The 20,040-nt window shown below is 38.7% G+C and overlaps 1 protein-coding gene across 1 annotated transcript in view; it reads right to left on the reverse strand.

The window, feature by feature from the left end:
• Positions 1–18,778, reverse strand: part of LURAP1L (leucine rich adaptor protein 1 like) — a 46,979-nt gene extending 28,201 nt beyond the window's left edge. The window contains exon 1 of the mRNA XM_036855290.1: positions 17,597–18,778. Coding sequence (XP_036711185.1) covers positions 17,597–17,911 — 315 coding nt within the window. The 5' untranslated portion in view covers positions 17,912–18,778. The remainder of the gene's footprint in view (positions 1–17,596) is intronic.
• Between the last annotated feature and the right edge of the window lie 1,262 nt (positions 18,779–20,040).

Genomic DNA, 20,040 nt, shown 5'->3' on the forward strand with positions numbered 1-20,040 from the left:
TTTTCAATACTATGGAAGTTAAATATTGCTATTGTTTTAGTAGTAACCTCATGCCTTACTTACCTGATTGATTTGCAAGTTCCGTGAAATTCATGTCTTCAAATTCATTTGTATTTCTTCTGGGGTTTATACAAGAGTGGGATATAGTTGATGCTTTAAAATGTGTTGTATTTACTTGATTTCTATTATAGAAACATTTCTATAAGCAGAGATGGGGAACAGTGTCCAGGGTGGACATTTACATAGTTAAATGGTGTGCAACTGAGAGTTTCCATCTGTCTTTAAGGCCCAACAAGGAGTGAGGATTTGGAAATATGTATATTTACTATAGATATGCATCGTCAGTGTTTAATTGGAACAACTAAGATTTTTGGCTGGGGCAAAATTAATTTCATGTGTAAGGTCAAGAGATGGAAAATAGATTCTTGTTAGACTCATTTCCAAGTGCGTGAATCAGTTTGACATTCTTAGTATGTACTTAACTTATTTTATTTGTTCTCAGAAGCGTTAGTGCCTTTGAGTAGCACCAAATTTTGCTTACCAAAAGGCACTGGGTTTCATGTAGATAAAATTTTCAAGTTATTTGATCCTATTGACACAAAATCAAATCAAAGATGTAAAAAAATAAAAAGCAACAGTGCATTTCTCCTTAAAGAATATTGGGTGAAATCCAAATAGAATCAGTTTGTCTTAAGACTGAAAGCAAACAAAAATAACACAACACTTAATGTTAGGAAATTACTGAGCAGTCCCAGTAATGATGTCTGGACTTTTGGAATTAAAGTGTAAATAGAAATGCATCTCCTCTATTTGTATTGGCTATTCCATGGCATCCTGAACAATCAGTTTGGAAAGTGGGAAATCTGGGCTTGTCTTAATCTACTGTAAATCACTCTGTCTCCGTATCTCCACGTCCAACTCAGCAATGTGATCATTTGATAGTGCTCCTAGGAGACTTAATTAATGGTTAGTGGTTTTAAATAAAAGTATTACAGACTCTAACAATAATCATTTTAACCCACTTGCTTATTAATGCCAATAAGATAATATGGTTGTGCTGTGATTATTTAAAAGTCTCCAACACAAAAAGTAGTATGCATTTGTGACTTTAGCCTTGTTTTTTTATTTATTGACTGCTAATGACAGTATTCTGAACACATTTCGTTTATTAATTAAATCAAAATGTTTGGGGAATTCCATTTTGTGCTGGCACCACCCTTCAAATCATGTTGATTTTCCACATCTAGTGCCAAGTAAAGTTATGGTTCACTAAAAAGATTGCTTTGTTTGTGCCTGGGAGGAATACTGTTTAAAGAAATGTTTTCACTGTGTCTTCTTAACTTCCCTTTAAAGTTATAGTACACGTTAATATAATACATGACAACCATTAAGATCTCAAAATTCCTGATCTTATCATGTGTGAATCCATATGAGACTTCAACTGCAACAGTGTAGAAGTAGTCAGTTGCTTCACTGAACAAGTTTCCCATCTTCTATGAAATTGGTCTCTCTTAATCCCACTTATAAATGTAAATCGTAACATGGTTGGAAAGGAAGGCAATTAAAAATGACTGCCAGTGAGTAACTGAACAAGTCCAAAAAATGCTTAGCAGGACACACAGGATGTTTATCAAACTCCACTCCAAAGTACAGATCAAGGTCATGGACAATACTATGCTGATAAAAATCAACTCAAATGATAACCCAAAGAAATCATACCAATATGGACATCTAAGAAAATAGTTTCATTTTACATTAATCATACTGATAAGGAGAATCCAGGTTGCATTTCCCTATGGTACCAGATTATCTTGAAGTAGGATGCATGTTGGTAGACATGGCAGATATTTGTATAATTTCCCAGGCTACTGAAGGATGGTGGTTGGAGGGAGGGGAACTGGACTGAGTGGGGGAAATTTCAAGATCCATTTCTAAGTCCTTATGTAAGTTTGGTGCCCATAAAAAACATGTGGGCTCATCATCATGAGTCCAATGTCTACCAAAATAATCCTTGTCATATTCTAGTTCATTTTTCCCCACTGACAGAAACACACATAGAGAGAAGACCCTAAAACTCATCTCTTCGTTATCCTGACTTTCTTCTCGCATATTTATTCTGGCGTTCCCAAACTAACTTTTAAAAACTTTCAAATGAGGAATAATTGGAACAAGTATTACTTTATAAAGCAAACACAAAACAAATTTAGAAATTGAACTAATAAACTCAAAATTAAGAAGCACAATATAAAAGTTAAAATTCTGTTTCATTTCATCAGGCTTGTCAGGGCCATAGTTCCTGGCAAACTCTGAACATAGCCAGATTAAAGGAAAAACAAGTGGATAATTTTCAAGAGTTAATTCAACAAATGGATTTTACTATTCAGTATAATCCCCAAAAGGAGTTTGTCTGAATTTTAAGTACTAAATTTAATGTAGCACATAGTGACAGTCATAGCATAGCTTGATTTATTACTTCCTTGGCCAAGCAAGTATAATATCAGGCGGAAGCCTATTATTATTGGTCACATTTACTGGGCAAATACTATATTCTAGCAAATACATGCTGTAAACATGGTATAACAGCATATGCTGCAAATGTTATATTCATTGTCTAATTGTTGTAACCTCATAACCCCAGGACTGAGGAAAGAAGGTAGCATATGAGAAAATGCTTTGTAAACTATTGTGTACAGTGCAAAATAATGACTCCTAGGAGAAATCTTTTCTTAGACAAAAATGCTAAAAGATATTTCCTTTTCCTGTGTCCTCTTCTCTCTTCTCCCTCACTTAACAAAACTGGCTCCCAGCATCCTTGCCCCCATACAGCTTAAATGGTAGAAGGTGATAGTGCTGTTAGTGTAGCCAACGGTCAAAGTGCATTTACTGAATACCACCCACGGTCCAAAATCTTCCAGTTACTCTTTCATTTTTTTCATATGGATCACAAGCTCTGGCTCAAGAGGTGATTTTGTGAGAACAGGATTTCTGACATTAAGTCAATAGGAAGGTGGGAAATTGAGGGCATGTTCTTCTAATTGCCCCTACTATGCTTCAGGGGCACATATGCTTGTATTATTTAACTGAATGCTGGCCCGAGGTAGGCTTCTGACTGATGCGAGGTGGCCACCTGTTGTGCTCTGTTGAAAAATATTCTTAGGACAGGTCTAAACTCAGCAGGAAAAAATGATGTGAGTCATTAATTATGACTGTACTGTATATAGGAGAGAGGAAGGACAACATCTATAATTGTTCTTGTTTTTGAGAAATGCTCACTGAAGTATTATATCTAGAGGTAAAGTAATATCATGTCTGCAACTTTTAAGTTGAAGAATGTTTAAGGAAAAGTGTGTGTGTTTGGGGGGAAGGAAGAGAGAGAGAGAGGAGGGGGAGGGGAGAGAATGAGAAGGTAAAGGTAACATGTGGGAGAGTCTGGGTGGGGTATATAGTGATGTTTGGTACTGTTTTTGTAGCTTTTATGTAGAGTCCAAAATTATTTAAAAATAATTTTTAAAAATATTTAAAAAGGGCTTCCCTGGTGGCGCAGTGGTTGAGAATCTGCCTGCTAATGCAGGGGACACGGGTTCGAGCCCTGGTCTGGGAAGATCCCACATGCCACGGAGCAGCTGGGCCCGTGAGCCACAACTACTGAGCCTGCGCGTCTGGAGCCTGTGCCCCGCAACGGGAGGGGCCGCGATAGTGAAAGGCCCGCGCACCGCGATGAAGAGCGGTCCCCGCACCGCGATGAAGAGTGGCCCCCACTTGCCTCAACTAGAGAAAGCCCTCGCATGAACCGAAGACCCAACACAACCAAAAATAAAATAAAAATAAATAATAAATAAAGTAGCTATTAAAAAAAAAAAAAAAAAAAAATTTAAAAAATATTTTTTAAAGTATTTAAATATTTAAATATTTAATATTTAAATATTTTTAAAAGTTTTTAAAAAATATTTCTCCACATATTTGTAAATTTTCCCTGCAGATAATATCAATAAGAAATATGAAGATTAAAAGCAGCAAAAGTCCATGTAGTATAGCTTCTTGCAAGGTGGTAAAACCAATGCCTTTGGGAAAGTGAATAGTATGTAAAAGTTCATGTAAGGACAAAAATACACAGAAGGAAACCCATGCAGTTGCTGCTTTAGTAGCAGTACTAGAATATTTGATAGCCATTTTTCATCTTTCAAATCTAGTTACTAATTAAAAACAGAAAAATAGGTTGATTCCTTGAAACTGTCTCCAGTTCTAGAATCTTATCATGAATACTCAAGAAACCTAGCTTTTCTCATTCTGTCAATCTAACTTATCCATCTGGTCATCGCTGATGAGGTTCACTGCAAGCTTGCTAACTGTCTCAAACACGTCAGATACAATGTGCCCAAGTGACATTGTAGTCCTAAGTTCCCAAGTCTATACTGAGGATGTGCTAAGGATAGTCGGAGAAGTAATGCCCAAACAATCAATGCTATCTGGGTACTAACGTAGGCTGCCAAAATAGACTATTATTTATTTTCAACCCAAACCACATAGACTGTACCATATATCAATACGTACACAATTATAAATGATGTCTCTTTTTCTTGTAAGTTCTTTCTTTTCACTCTGGAACTTCAAAACCTCATTCCTGAGTAGGAAAAGAGGATGGCAAAAACTATCAATAAAATGTGTATTTTCTTTGTGCACCTAACAGAGAAGCAAAACGACTCTTCCATTTCTATGTGTTGCCAGTACCCCTGACAGCAATGGTTTCTGAAACTGACCATATCTGAGGATAGAGTAGGTCCTGCAACCAAGAAGAAATTCTGCTGTATCACTTCACAGCGGAAGAAAGGTTCCTTTCTCTTCTCTTCTCTTTTCCTTCCTCCCTTCCTCCCCCACCCCCCGCCCCCCGCTTCTTCTTCTTCTTCTTCTCTCCCTCTCTCTTTCTAAGTCAAATGTCACAATAACAGGTAATAGGAAGAAAATTGTTTTAGTCTTTCTTAACCAAGAACCCAAATTCCAGGTGACTGGAAGTGGTCGGTGGGAAGCAGAGGAGGGATTGGGGGGGGTTCTATGTTCCTGTCCAAAAAAGCAATATTGCTAATGCATTCCAAACCCAAAAATTAGAACCAGGACTAAGGTGTACTTTAATTTACACATTCAACAAATGCTGAGTCCCTAAATGATTGGGTGTTAGAGAAACACAGCACTGATTAATCATAGCTTCTGCCCTCAGGGTGATTATAGGGAGGGAGAAAAAGACAGCAGTTTTATTAACCAAGTTGAAATATACAGCTGAAAATTTGGCCCAATAATAAAGTGACAAATGAAGTCATGTACATAGGATTTTGTCAGACTTTCACCTTGCGGAAATCTGTAGCCCCAGAGACTTATAAATATATCTTAAATAATCATGTGCTTTTACTGCAGAAAGATTGTGTCAATGAACGATATTTAAAATACCATTAAATCATTAAGTTTTATAGTGTGACTATAAAATCACTGATCTAAGTGATTAAATTGGTGGCTCTGTGTATTATTTTTTGCACTACTGTGTTATCATCGCCTTGTAAGATGGTAGAAGGCTGGAGTATGGTTTCAGATTCTTACCCATGAAATCCAAAAAAGGGCTTTGTCTGTAATCAGTTATTTCCTATCCTTTTCTGTATTCTGAGCAGTGACTACTTTTCTCTCTTAAAACCTATGTGAACATCTATCAGAGTCTTAATATTTTCTACCCATCTGTTTCTGGCAGGAGGCATAAGGCTCATAGGAGGAGACAGTGGAATGCTTGGTAAATGTTTCGGAGAGCAGACGTCCGCTCCATTACCTTCTTGTGGTGGTCTTGCCCATGATTAGCATCAGCCACTCTAAGATCCTGAGGGGTCAGTTGGTTTTTAATTCACCTTATTCAACAGAAAGGACTCGCCAGAGTTGGAGTGGTCATTTCTTACTTGGGCACTAATCATTCCTGGTGTTGCTTCTGTGCTGGGATGCTCAATGCCAAATTTAACAACCCAGATGTGGTTTGTCCAGGACAAGAAGCTGTTTTACATGTAGCCGTGCCCCTCCCCCTTCTTCTATGAAATACAATAAAAGGACAGAAGAGAAAGATAATAGGACAACTTCTAATCTCATCTTTTCCTATAAGTATGAAATAGTTAAGCCATTAATCAAATGAGAAAGACAAAAAAACTAATGCTTAATGAGTGCTTACTGTTTAGTAGGCAGACTCCCAGCTACTTTATGTACATTAAACTCATTATGTGCTTAAAGACACATAGCTGGTAAAAGGCAGGGCTGTGATTCCTTGAATTCACCTTTACCTATTCTAAAGCCCATACTATTTTATTTTCTAAAATTCTGCCTATTTATACTTTTCCTTATCAAAATACAATGTATACTTAGTGCAGATAAAGTAAATAGAACAACAGAGCACAACAGAAAAAATTTAAAATGTCATTCATAACCCCACCATCCAATGATTCCCTATAATGTTAACAGTAGTATTTGATTCCAGCCTGTTGTTCTAAGCATGTATGTAAATATCTATAACCATTTTCTCTCTTCCATAAATAATCTTACAATATAATTTTAATAGCTACACAAATTTCTATCATATACAGATAAATAGCCTACCTACCATTATTGGTCATTTAGATTATTCCATTTTTTTTTCAATTATACATAATACCAAAGGTACACACAAACTATATTTTTGTACAAATTCATTATTATTTTCTTAGGGTAAATTTTTATATTTATCTTAAGTATCACTGATACCAGAATTGCTGTGTTGAGTATCTTTTTTCCCCCTTTTTTATTTTTATTTATTTATTTTTGGCCGAGCTGTGGCATGCAGGATCCTAGTTCCCTGACCAGGGATCGAACCCCATCCCCCTACAGGGGAAGCACGGAGTCTTAACCACTGGACCGCCAGGGAAGTCCCCCCCTCTTTTAAATACAGTGTCAGGTTTACCACTAAAAACGGTGCTTTGAATATACACTTCCGGCAGCAGTGCAGGAGAGTGCCCACTTCTCCCCATCCTTGCCAATACATGGCATTGCCGTTCTTTTTTTCATTTTGCAAGAAAGGCAAGAAAGGCTTTTATTTTAGTCATGTACATATCAAACTAGGAGAAACTCACTGAGCTTTCATTGTATTTTACACCTGATAGAGCATCCATCTTAAGTTATAAACTCACGGCTTGTAGGCAACAGGCTGGAGCATTTTTTTTTACCTCTTGTTGAGTCGTTATAGTTTTGTCTTTTTGATGAACAACTGGAATTGCCAGTTAACAAGTATAATGAATAGCAGTGTCTGAAAATGGCATGGTCTGCCTTGGGAGCCAGTGAAGTCCCCATCACTGAAGAAGTTCATCAAATGATGGATGATCAATGGGTGAAGATGCCAGTGGGGAATTGGTCTAAAAGCACCAAGGAACCTCTAAAGTTCTTTCCCACCCTAGGGTTCTACAATGGTCCTTTCTGTTTCTAGAGATTACTGACTCTGTCTTTTTGCCTCACCAACTGCAGTATGTTTTTATACAAATAGACTCTAACTGCTGTCCTTTGCCAGTAATCCATCCAAAGTGGGAGCACTGTAAGTTGTGTTTTGAAGCTATAGATATATATTCAATACCAGAGTATTTACTGAATCTAGAAAACTAGCTGCAACATGAGCTCCTGAGAGTCTCAATTTTAAAATTATACACACACATATGCCTCCACAAATATATGTCTATAATTATAGCTAAAGGTATATAAGAAACTATAGGATACTTACATATATTCAGAAAATTTCTAGGAGGATACATAGAATATTATTCATAGTAGTTGTCTCTAGGGATTGGAAATTGGGAAAGGGGATGTGGGGAACCTTCATTTTCCATTTTAGATCCTTTTGTACTATTTGCATGTTTTAATAACAGCATGTATCACTTCAATTATAATAATTTAAACATTTTATGAAATTAAGGGAAAACCTGGAAACAAAATTAACATCACACCAATAAAGAGCTAGTAGTAGCTCTTTATGATTAAATTCTCAGCAAAAGAACTACAGGTAGTTCTGTGAATTGAGCAGCCGTGAAAGTTGGACTTTATCACCATGAGGAAGGACTTTCCTTCTCAATTTTGGTCTCAAGCTTTGTTTGGTCGGCACCAAAACAACAAAATCAACGTAAATTTAGTTAAATGTCTTTTGCAATAAATAAATAAATAAATAAATAAAAAATCAGAGAAACTATTATAATCATATCCTGGGCTATCAATCCCTGAGTTGTGACATATATCTCACTGTTTGGGGTGCTGGTGTTAAAACCTTTCTATGTGTTTCCTGAGGTGGGTACCAATATAGCAACAATTTTGTTCTGCTCCCAAATATATGGAAAGTCGAAGACTTACATCTGGCTCACTTCAGGCATCCTGATTTAAAATACAGAGAAAAAAAGAACATTCCGTAATTTTAATTACAAATGGATAATCTGATCATTTTTTACATAAAAATAAGCCATATTATCCAGAATGTTTTTTAAAAATTAAAAATTATTCTACAACAGCAATGTGATGCTGATAGTAGAGGGGGCATACATGGGAATGTGATGTGCCCCCTAGCACTTAGAAATGAGGGGAATTGATTATCCTCTGAAAATCTGAAATCAATAATAAGACATCAGAGATCAAGATTGAAAACTCACCCTAAAGACGTCCAATATGACCAACTCCTGATTGATGGGATTAACATTTTGAAGAATAAGATGTGTCATTTAGAATACAGGCTGAACAGCAGTGGACATGCTGGCAGACCCAACCAAGACAGTTAAGGGAAATGGCTGTCCTGGAGATGCCAAATGCAGCGCTGGGTCCAGAAGTGCCAGGACAGCACCAAATTCCTATCTCACTATTGTGCTGATCCTTTGCTTTACCAATCTTCCAACTGTCCATAAAATGGACCTTCAGGGAGAGGGCAAATTAGTAATATATTATAGTTCCAGTTTTTTGGTTTTTTAAAATAAATTTATTTATTTTGGCCATGTTGGGTCTTCATAGCTGCATGCGGGCTTTCTCTAGTTGCAGCGAGCAGGGGCTACTCTTTGCTGCAGTGCGCAGGCTTCTCTTTGCAGTGGCTTCTCTTGTTGCGGAGCACGGGCTCTAGGCACGCGGGCTTCAGTAGTTGCGGCACTTGGGCTCAGTAGTTCTGGCTCGAGGGCTCTAGAGCGCAGGCTCAGTAGTTGTGGCTCACGGGCTTAGTTGCTCCGTGGCATGTGGGATCTTCCCGGACCAGGGATCAAACCCGTGTCCCCTGCACTGGCAGGCAGATTCTTAACCACTGTGCCACCAGGGAAGTCCCTAGTTCCAGTTTTATACATCACTTTGTTATGAGTCGATTTGAAGGATATTAATTATATCTTCAACTAAAGAATCCAGTGTTCTGATTATGCCAGATCTCTAGGAGCAGAATCTCTTTTGTCATCAGGAGCCTTCCAAAGTCTGAACAAACCTAAGATGGTTTTGAGCCATAGTTTCTTGGTGGCTATTCTGCCTTCTCCGTGTGGTATGGAACATCTTGTGCCATGTTAGCATTCTGATCCAACTTTTAGAGGTTTTACTGATATTATTATTATCAAAAAAGAAAAAAAAAACTCAACAAGAAGGTTATGTTAGAATGGTATGTGATGGAGGAGAAGTACATTCCAATTTGAAGACTTATTTGAAGGTTATTTCTTCAGTAGAGGAATGAAGTGTTCTGATTGAGTCAGATTTCTATGGATGGAATTTGATTCTAAAAGAACTATTGAATATTTGGATAATCATTTATTATAAAAAGCAAAGTAATGACCTTTTCATTTTAATTAGTAACTAGCTGAGGTTCATATAAGACAATTGACAGAATAAATAAATATTAACTAAACATTTCTTAAACTCTATCAGGAATCTGTTTATATTACCTAACAACCCACAGTGCTTACCTCACAAGTGGGTGAGGAGTGAACATGAAATGACATAATACATGAAAACTGTTTACAGTGCCAACTGACATATTGTAATCATCCAATAAATGTCAGGTGACATAATAAAATATTGTTATGTAAAATAAGAAAAATGAAATCCAGACATTTAAAAATTATATAAATGTATATGTGCCTATATATGCAGGCAAAGACGTAGAAAAAGACCTGAGAGGATTCACACCAAACTGTCAGCAGTGGTTTCTTTTGGGGTAAAGAGTAATATGGGGAAGATGTATTGGGAGTAGGTAAAAAGGGACTTTTGTTTCTCTTTATATGATATTTCTGGAAGTTTTATAATGAGAGCATATATTTAATTTTAAAAAGGAAACAATAACATTTTTAAAAGAATACCAAAAGATCCACTGGTAGTTGTGGGATGAAATCACTGTAGAAATATTCATTCACAATAAATAGGCACACTTCATGGTGCTGAGATATAGTACGGTTTGGGAGTAATTTGGATCCAGCAGATTGCCAGTGGTTCTTGTTTGAATGAATGGCTGGGAAACCACTTACGGTGACCTAGTCAAATTATTTAACCCCTGTAAGCCATAGTTTCCTTATCTGTACAATGAACATAATAGCTGTATATAAACATCCAGCACAATGTTTAGTCCCTTCTTAAAAAGGGGAGTTATTCGGGTTTTATTTTAAAGTCTAAGACTGAGACTTTTGAAATATGTTTGAAAATATAATCTTTTCCTTATGAATTCTATGGATAGTTTACACCGAGCACAATTTGGATCAAGGTGTTTCAAGCACGCAGCTGGGAAGTCCTGGCAGGGGTCAGGATTCCCAGTTTCTACTACTTTCTAGTGAGTTATCTAAGACCCAAGCTTTATTCTGAAGAGAATGTCTCAGGGAACTAAAATGCTACCAATAGCAAGCTTTTTAAGCTCCAAGTCCTGAACACCGCTGAGCTCCACTACTGAGCTGGGAGCCTTGAACTGGTCAGGGCAGGGAATTCTTCACCAGCAGCTCTTGTGGAGTGGGAAGAAGTATTTTTGAAGATGTGGGTGATGGAGGCAAAAAGAAAGGGTACAACTGCTGGAAACCAGGTGACTTTTGAATATATTCATCCAAATGTTGCGTGTTCCTAAGACAGATATCTTTAGTTCTTGTTCCTCCTTGAAGGGCTTCTGGTAAATAACCACATAGTTTACCATATTTAATGTTTTTAAGTTCTGGAAGAAGATCAGATATATACATTTTTCTCTGGGGTGTCAACATGAGCAGCATTGTTCTCTAAACTTTAGAGTCTAAAGGATGAAATGTAGCAGCAGTCATGGTTTAAAGGTCAGATTGTGACCTCAACCTAGCTCATTCCTTTACTCTCTCAGTAGTCTTGAGCATTAACAGTAAACCTCAGTGCTTTATCTATAAAAATTGTTGTGAAATATATGTTTAGTTAAGATTATTATAAGGTTTCAATGGGACACTACATATGAGTCCTTAAACTAACACAGTGCCTTGTACATAGAAAAGTCTCACTATAAGTAACCAAATACCAGTCTCAATTCCTCAGACTTCCTTAACTACCAGAGATTAGGTTCTACAATTCCTTAATCTGTGCTACTATACTCTGCTTGTACTGAAGCTGGGGAAAGGCTGCACATGTTTCTTTTTTGCATTTGCACGGAAAGGTAGTCTCTGCAGAAGATCTGATGACACGGGAGGTGCTATGAGAGTCAGTCTGGTAGAGGAGATACCTGCACGTTCATTAGTCTCATCTAGGACTGCTTGTGTAAGATCAACAGAACAGCCATGTAATTGACATAATACCTATTACTGTCATCATCCTTACTGCTTTTGACTGCATTGATAATAGTTGATGTTCTTGTATTATTTCATTGGATTCTTGTGATGCCTTACTAGAGATGCTTTTATCACTATGTTAACAGAAAGCCAAGTCCTAGAGTGTTATATATCTTGCTCAATGCCATGTGCCAGTGAGTGAAAGAGCCAAGACTAGTAGGAAGGTCGCTGAGAGCTGGACAGGCCCTCCCACCAGGGAGGATGGACTAAAAGGGTTCGGAGCCTTGGCAACCTGGTGGGCCCTGTGGTTTCTTTGTACCCTGACTTGCTCTAGGTTTGACTGGAATCCCAGTTTGTCTGATTCCAAAGCCTACTTCCCCCAAACCAGATGTCTACCACTTGAGTAGTGAACGAACAAGCTTTAAAGACAACCAAAAAGGAATGCTCTTCAAAGAAAAACCAAAAAAAAAAAGAAAAAGAAAAAAGTAACAAATTCTCAGGGACCCCAGAGACTCCAGCCATGAATCCCAGTTTCAGAAGTAGTATCTTCAAAAACAAAAGTCTTAATATGTGAGAAAGTGTTTTAATTATGGCTCATCGCTATAAAATGGAAAGTAAACTGTATGTTTTTATGCTACCAAGGAAGTAAACATAATCTTTTATGAAAAGTTAAAAAATTCTCATAAAATTTGTGGTCTCTCAAGATCAGAGCAGTATGGTTGTATAACTTGAATGGAATGGAAGGTAATTCTTTCCATTCAACGTACATTCCTAGGGACAGGGCAAGACTCATCAGTTTTTGGATATGTCACTGTTTTCAAGTTGTGTATAAATCTTCTGAATTCTATCTATGTGTTTCAAGCAAAGTAAAATTACTACCTTTGTCTGCATTGCTGTCAATTTTTAGCCAGTATGTAAGGAAACATGTATCAACAAGATTTATTAGATTAAGTATAATAACATTCCATGTGCAAAATGACAGAAGAAACCACTGTTTAAGAATCACATTTTCTCATCTCCTTGATGTCTTTATCACTAATGTTAGGCCCTTAATTTGCATAGCTATCAGCACTTTTAATTCCTTGTACAAGGCACATTTGCCATGGCAAATCTCCTCAGCTTTATCTTTTAATCTCAACACTTATGTCTGATTTCCACTATGGCATCGTGTACGTGCTGACGTGCTGGTTTGCAATCTTTCTCTGGCAAAATTATATCCCCATTTTATCTTTTCAGCTATCTTGTGAACTCATCAAGGAAGACGCCTTCCACTTTACGGCTTCTCAATTATATACCTAAGGGTTTTCCTTAGAGTTTTGTTCAATTAAAAAAAAAAAACTAAATGATAAAATAGTAAAAATACTATTGAAAGTATTATGGAACAAATGATAGAAAGCTCCTAGCCTACTCTGAATCATTTCCAAAGCAGTTGTGAAGTTGATGTAATGAAATTATGATCTCTTTTTGAGGAAATATAAAATAATTTTTTTTATTACAAAATAGGCAAGCCATTTAATACAGGGGTGGGGGTACATGGAAAAGATCAATAAGAGAAAATATTGATGAAAACCAAGTACAACTGTATCCTCAAAAATTTTGACATTTTGATTCATGTTCTTCTGGTATCATTTATGTGTGTTTGTGTCTAGCCCTATGTATTGCCTAGAAAACTTTACTAAAGCAAGAGTTGAGGAATCAGGTGGGGTATTTGAATGCTTTAATAGTAAGACAAGTAACTGGCTTGAAATTGTTTATCTCTCACTATTACACAGCTGCTGTGCAAATATGTAGTTGCTAAAAATATGGGATCAGGACACAATATCTTCAAATTAGTTATTCATAAAGGCACTGCATTAACCATTCCAGCGTGACACAGAATTGACTGAAATCTGGAATACGGCATCAATAGGTAGTATATACTTCATTTCAAACTATACTTTGATGACTGAACAGTAATTATCTAGGAAGGCAAACTTGGGAGGGTCCATTAGATCCCTTCTAATTCTGGGCTCTGATTCGTTAGTGATTGCCTTTATAATCTTATGCATTTCAAATTTTTTCCAGAGTAAATCAATGAAAATAATTTTCACTCTTAAACTAGAGGTATGATATGGACATTATTGAGATAGCACTAAAATCCTTTGAACATCTTGTAAAAGAAAAGTGCAGTATAAAATGTATTACTAAGTGGTAAACATTGACTCTGACAGAGATTATTTACATTTACTGGAAAAATATTTCAGATGTTATGAGGCATTCTAAAACTCAGAGCAGTATTTGATAAGTAATGCTTAAAGTCTTATTCTTAAGAAAATTTTGCAAAAAGAGTCTGCATAGACAGTGGAATGAAAAGTCCAAACATAGGACAGGACCTCTTCCGAAGACTGACTTTTTAAAGTAGCCATTTTGTACTATATTCCCAAGGTCTCCAGGCTGGCCTGGTACATTGCTGGCACTCAATAAATATTTGCTGATTATTGAATGACCCCATATCTGAAACAACCCTTGACATGCATCCTGATGGCTTCTTTTTGTTGGTCCCTTAGTACTCTAGGGATTGCTGACTTACCACAGATTTATAAAAACTATTCTGTATTTTGAAGAGAAATTATTGGGATGCAGACGAGAATGGGGGAAAAGCACAGTACATGGAGTCAGATGATATGAGTTCAAATTGTGAATCTGTTGACTAATTAGCTATGTGACCTTGGCCTGATTTCTCAACCATCTCTAAGCCACAATGATCTCACTCGCAAAATGTGGATGAAAATACTTCTTTCCCAGTATGACCTTATGCTCAAATAATATGACAGATAGTAAAACACTGTCAATTGAAAAGTAGTGAACAAATATAATTGGGCAGACTTTGTACCAGAAGTCTGACATCTATTTCTGATTTCATTGTAAACTTCCTATGTGTATCCCTGCATTTGCTTATTGTCAAATTTCCTTATCTTTAAGTTAAAAATAAAAAATATTTTACACATTGGGAAAATGTGCTCCCTCTCCGGAACATCCTGAATGGTTACTGTGAATTGGCCTACTGTATCAAATATATGCCTGCAAATTTTCTTTTCCAATATTTTCCTTCCCACACCCTTTATTATGTATCGTGCTATTTATGTTATTAATAAGGGTTTCAAGGTGAAGAAGTCTGGCCACAGAAACAGTCCCCCGCCCACCCCCAACTTCAATCTCTTTCATCTTGCTTCCCTTCCACCTGCATCTTACAGACTTCAAGAGCATTGATTGTAATATTTACAGATAAGAGTTAAGGAAATGATTCATAAAACCATAAAAGGAGATGAGAGAGACAATGAGAAGATCAGGTGCATGTAAAGAAGTTTAAGTGTTGAGACTCCGTCCCTGCAAGTCTATGGTGCCTTGTGTCAGTGGTAAGTACATCCATCCTAATAGGCAAAGAAGGAAGGCTTAATTCCTGGAAGTCTCTAGAAAATCCTGTACATGGCTAAGGTGTTTCTTAGGAAGGAGTTCTGAGGGCAGGACCGAACGAAGCCTGATAACTCCAGACCATCCAGAAGAAAAATCTGTGAACAACTCAAAGTAATGAGCATGAAATGTGTGGTCAAGCATAAGATCAAGGAGGCTGACTCAATGCTCGTAGAAGAGAGCAGAAAAGAACATAAAACTCACAGGGGCATCGCCCAACTTCTCGACATGGGGATGCCAGGAGACAGGAAGAACTGCACAACTGCATCTGTTCCATGTTTATAACTAAACTGCCAAGTCTGCATAAAAACAAATCTGTTGCTTTGCAATTATGCTGAAGCTGGGGTTTTTAGTACCCGTAAGAGTTACGTAAAATGGGGGAAAACTGTCTCATTGGCAGGGGAATATACCTGTTTTCGATCCCTTCCCTCTAAACTCCCATAGCCAATGTTATCGTTTGCTCAATAAAGGAGACCTTTATTAGAGTACGGAGTTGAACACAAAACATCTGTTCTGGCATAAATTCTCCTAGGTTCATAGATAACTATGCTTTACGTAGAAAATATAATGAATAGTCAGTTTAATAATCTGCCCCTCCTGTTGTTGTTGTTTCTGCTTGCTTTTTTAAAATGTATTTATTTATATACCATGATCATTATACATAACAAGATCTGGCTTGGGGAAACAGATTTTTATTAACTCTGTGACATTTTCATTAAGAAAAATAGACAAGGCTAGAAAATGTCTTTTGTTGAAAATAACCAGATTTTTTTTACCCTACAAAATTCTTCAGCACACTTGGCTTGATATACTACAAATAATAAATGGCAAATGAGTGCAAGAGAGTTGAGAGCCCTAAATAGGCTCCTTGAACTTTTTCTTTTGTATTTTGAGCACCCAGTTAATTACCAGGTATAGTCAACGCTTAGTCAATACTTGTTGAATAACTAACATGTATAACCTGTGGTGTGTGTGTATATTTAGTGAAACATGAATAGAGTAATAAAATCATTTGCATTACACATGGTGTATGAATACACACACATATACATACACACACATACATAGACCTATATATGTCTGTCTCTATATATTTGCATTCAAACTGGGAAGAAAATGGGTTCTTGAGACATAAAAACTAAAGTTCTTAAGCAGACCAGCTTAAAAGATCTTGAGAGAGGTTTTTAGAGCCCTTGTGTTGATAGTGTGGTAAAAATTCTGAGCATAGGACATGATCTCTGAAGAATGGCTTTTTGCACTAGTATATTTGCCAAGATTACTTTATGCTTGGAATTTATTCCCTCCCAGTGTTCCAACTGCAAAAAGAGTGGAGCTAAAGTAACACCACCGGTTACTTCTTTTTCATGCAAAGCCCCAGTAGATAGGGTCATTTATGTAGAAGTGGCTAAGGCCCCAGATGTAACTTTCCTCCTTTCCAAGCTGGTGGAAAATGCTATTGTTTTGTGGTCATCTTCTTAAAAGGATTAAGGAAGGAATCATTTCCTCCAAGCAGTTCATTGTACGAATAAACCAAGGTCCACAGAGGTTAAGTGACTTGCCTGAGTTCATGGTAAGTAAATAAGTGTCTCCCTCTAAGTACATCCGGAATAACAAGTATTCTCGGACCCTTCCTAGTCCCATTGTCCTCTTCTTAGGCTAACATTTGCAAACAGCACAGAAAACAATTGCAGATTGAGGACTGACGGGGGAGGGTAGGAAGTGGTCATTAGCAAATCCCTGGGCCTGGGGATCACCTGCTCTTTTGGATCAACCATGAGACAAGCTATTCATAAGGACATCAAGGACGAGTGGGCCATTGTTTTCAGAACCAGCTGTGGAGAATCAGCTCAACAGTGGCCTAGGAACTGCTCGGCCGCTGCACCAAGGGGCGGGGCGGTAGTGGTGGAAGAGGAGTGAGCCAGGAAGAAGGGCTGCAGGGACCCCGCCGCGCCCCCTTTCGGCAAACCAGGAAGTATTTTTGCAGTAAGTGCAGCGGACCGAGCCACCTTTTGAACTGAACGTGTGAACGGCGCACAGCAGGCCCCAGATGCGTGCAGTAACTGCAGACCCCCTCGGCGGGCTTGTGCCTGGGAGGCTGCGGACTGGCATCTCAATGGTCAGAGCCGGGAGCAGGGAGTGGGCGGGCGTCAGAAAGTACACAGAGCAGGGCAGGCTCTGCCGTCTTAGCAAACCGTGACCGAGCAAAGTCTCGGGTAAACAAGCTTCCCGGCTGCTGCCTCCAGATGCGCACCCGCCGCGCGCTCCCCTCCCCGTGTTTCCCACGCACCCATGGCTCGGCTCGACCGCCCCGGCCGCCCTCTCTGCCCCCGCCCGCATCTTCCGATCTCCCCCCAGTGCGTCTGCGCGGGCTCCCACTCCCACAGCTGGAGAACCACACTCACCATCTCTTGCCTGAGGAGGTGAAGCTTGGTTTCCAGCCTCTCCAGGGCGCTACTGGAATGGCTAGGTGGTGGGGAGCCAGAGGTCGGGGAGGACGAAGAGGAGGATGACAGGGAGAGAGGGAAACTGCAGCTGCTGCTGCTGCTACTGCAGCCTCCGCCACCGCCGCCGCCGCCGCTGCTCCCCCCGGCGGGGTCTCTGTCCCTTTCCTGGGGCACCGGCTCCTCCCCACGGAGCGAGCGCACTAGGCTCTCGGGCACTTTGCGCCCTAGCTTCAGCTCGATGTCTCGGAGGTCGGGCAGCGGGCCGTCGTCCATGACTTTTGAAGAACGATGAAAATGGTTATAAAACGCTACGGATGAGAGGCAGCAAGGGCCTCCAAGTCCGCCTGAAGATCTGCACGCCCCTACCGAGCCCAGGTCTCTATCCTCGGCGGATCAAGCTCACGGTCCGCTCCATAACCGCCCGCGCGGTATCAGCCCTGAAATCCGCGCAGGATGGGCGGGTCGCCGCCGCGGTTCCCGGGGCGCAGTGACTCCCTCGACACTTATTAAGATTATAGAGCCCTCTTCATCCTCTTCCTTTTTGGCTACCCCACTGCAAAGTTGAGTTAATTGATATTGCAGAGAGGGGGAAATTCCAAGTACTAGAGACCGAAAGACAAGAGGGAAATGAAGTCTGTCTTAGCTCTACGGGGGAAAAAATTCACATTGTTAAAACTGTCCGTTCACATCCCAGCGCCGTTCACCAACTGCCCATCTGGTACCATGCGACACAAAATAATGATGTGGCCACACTCCAGGGTAGTTTCATTTTCCAGCCATATGTCTCCAAGCTTTCGGAATATCCTGGATTGTCAGAAATTATTTCTAGTCAGTGATAGAGGAGGTCGGTCGTGTGCATAGACGCATAGAAAAGAGAGTTCGCTTAGCAGGAGTTGAACGGCTTCCTCGATGCAGCACAAATTCCCTTCTTCCGATTTAGGCTGTTAGATCCAAGTCATTGTGTTCCCCCAAGCCTCGGAAACTTTAAGCTCGGCTGGCAGGTGGACCAAACCAGGGCCAACCCCTGTACCGTAAAACACAGGCAAGAAGAGCAACGGAAAATTTCCTACCCCTGCTGCCAGTAGTAGTTTCAACATCCTGTTTTAGTTGGGAGTACCTAATACGGGGATTAGATTTTCAGTTTTCCCAGCGAAATTGCCGGGTAGCTACAACTTTTAGGACTGGTAACCATAGAGGCAGAAGAATGACTTTAAATGTAGTGTCATTCCCTACCCCCCATCTTCCTAAATGACAAAAATTTAGCTTTAGAAGCCTTTCCTAATAATTTTGTACTAACATACAGTGTAATAATTTCACCAAAAGTTCAGTGAGAATGTGCAACCAAAGCTAATTGTCTTACCAAATGTTACATTGTCACCTCAAGCAGATGTGAAAAATTAAATAGCCAGAATAATCTATATGACTACTGAGGATGGTGGTGGATTTTAAAAGGAGAAAGTTGCTGAGATACTTATACTCAATATTCTGTCTCCATAATTAAGGTAAAACTAGTGAAAAGTTGTCTTTGATAATTTATCTATATTTTTCAACTATTTGAAAGAAACCCAAAGCCTGCCATCTATTGATCTGAGATATTTCTACCAAGTAAGTTATTATGAGCTATACGGATTATAGGTTTGATTCAACATTGAATTCGTGTTAAGAATCTTCAAGTAGAGGGTACTATTTTCAATCTAGTAAGCTCTAATATTTGGGGTTGCATTAAGATATTTCAAAATAGGGACCCCTCTCTTTCTGGGACAAATAAGTATTTGTGTTCTTGGTCCTTCGCAGAGACATCACTCAGGTTTTACACTTATAAGCACATGGGCAAATACATCTCAGAGTACTTTTTTAGCTGAGCCTCATCCAGGAAGCCTAAGGATGGATAGGAAACAGGCCTTCTGAGTGAAATATTCCATGTCAGGGAGAAAGTTGCTGAAGTTCTCTTGTCAACATGTCAGAAATTGTATGTTATTTCTTCTCTTAAAAAGAAATGAAGAAAACAGTTGTAAATTAAGTGGCCCATTTTAGAGTTGGAACAACCATTTATGGAATCAAAGGAAAACAAAACTAAATCTCAACTCACTGATAAAACTACATGCTCTGTTCTAAATTTGGAAAACCACAAGCTCATTGGATAAGAATTGCACTCTAACATGTAATTATGGAAAGCCTGAATTTCAGTAAAGAGGTTTCTGCTTTGTTTTTGTTTGTTTGTTTTGTTTTTTCTCATAAAGCCCTTACAAAGTTCAGCATAGGGCTGGCTGAGAAGAGTAGCGTGCAAACACATTATCTAACTTGAACTTGGTCCATAAAAATAGTTTATTGTCAAATTATCATCAGTGTAACTGTACAAAAAAGGAACACCTCCTTTGCTGTGAGTCACAGACAGTAAAATT

This window comes from Balaenoptera musculus, chromosome 6 (assembly GCF_009873245.2).
Source record: "Balaenoptera musculus isolate JJ_BM4_2016_0621 chromosome 6, mBalMus1.pri.v3, whole genome shotgun sequence".
NCBI lineage: Eukaryota > Metazoa > Chordata > Mammalia > Artiodactyla > Balaenopteridae > Balaenoptera > Balaenoptera musculus.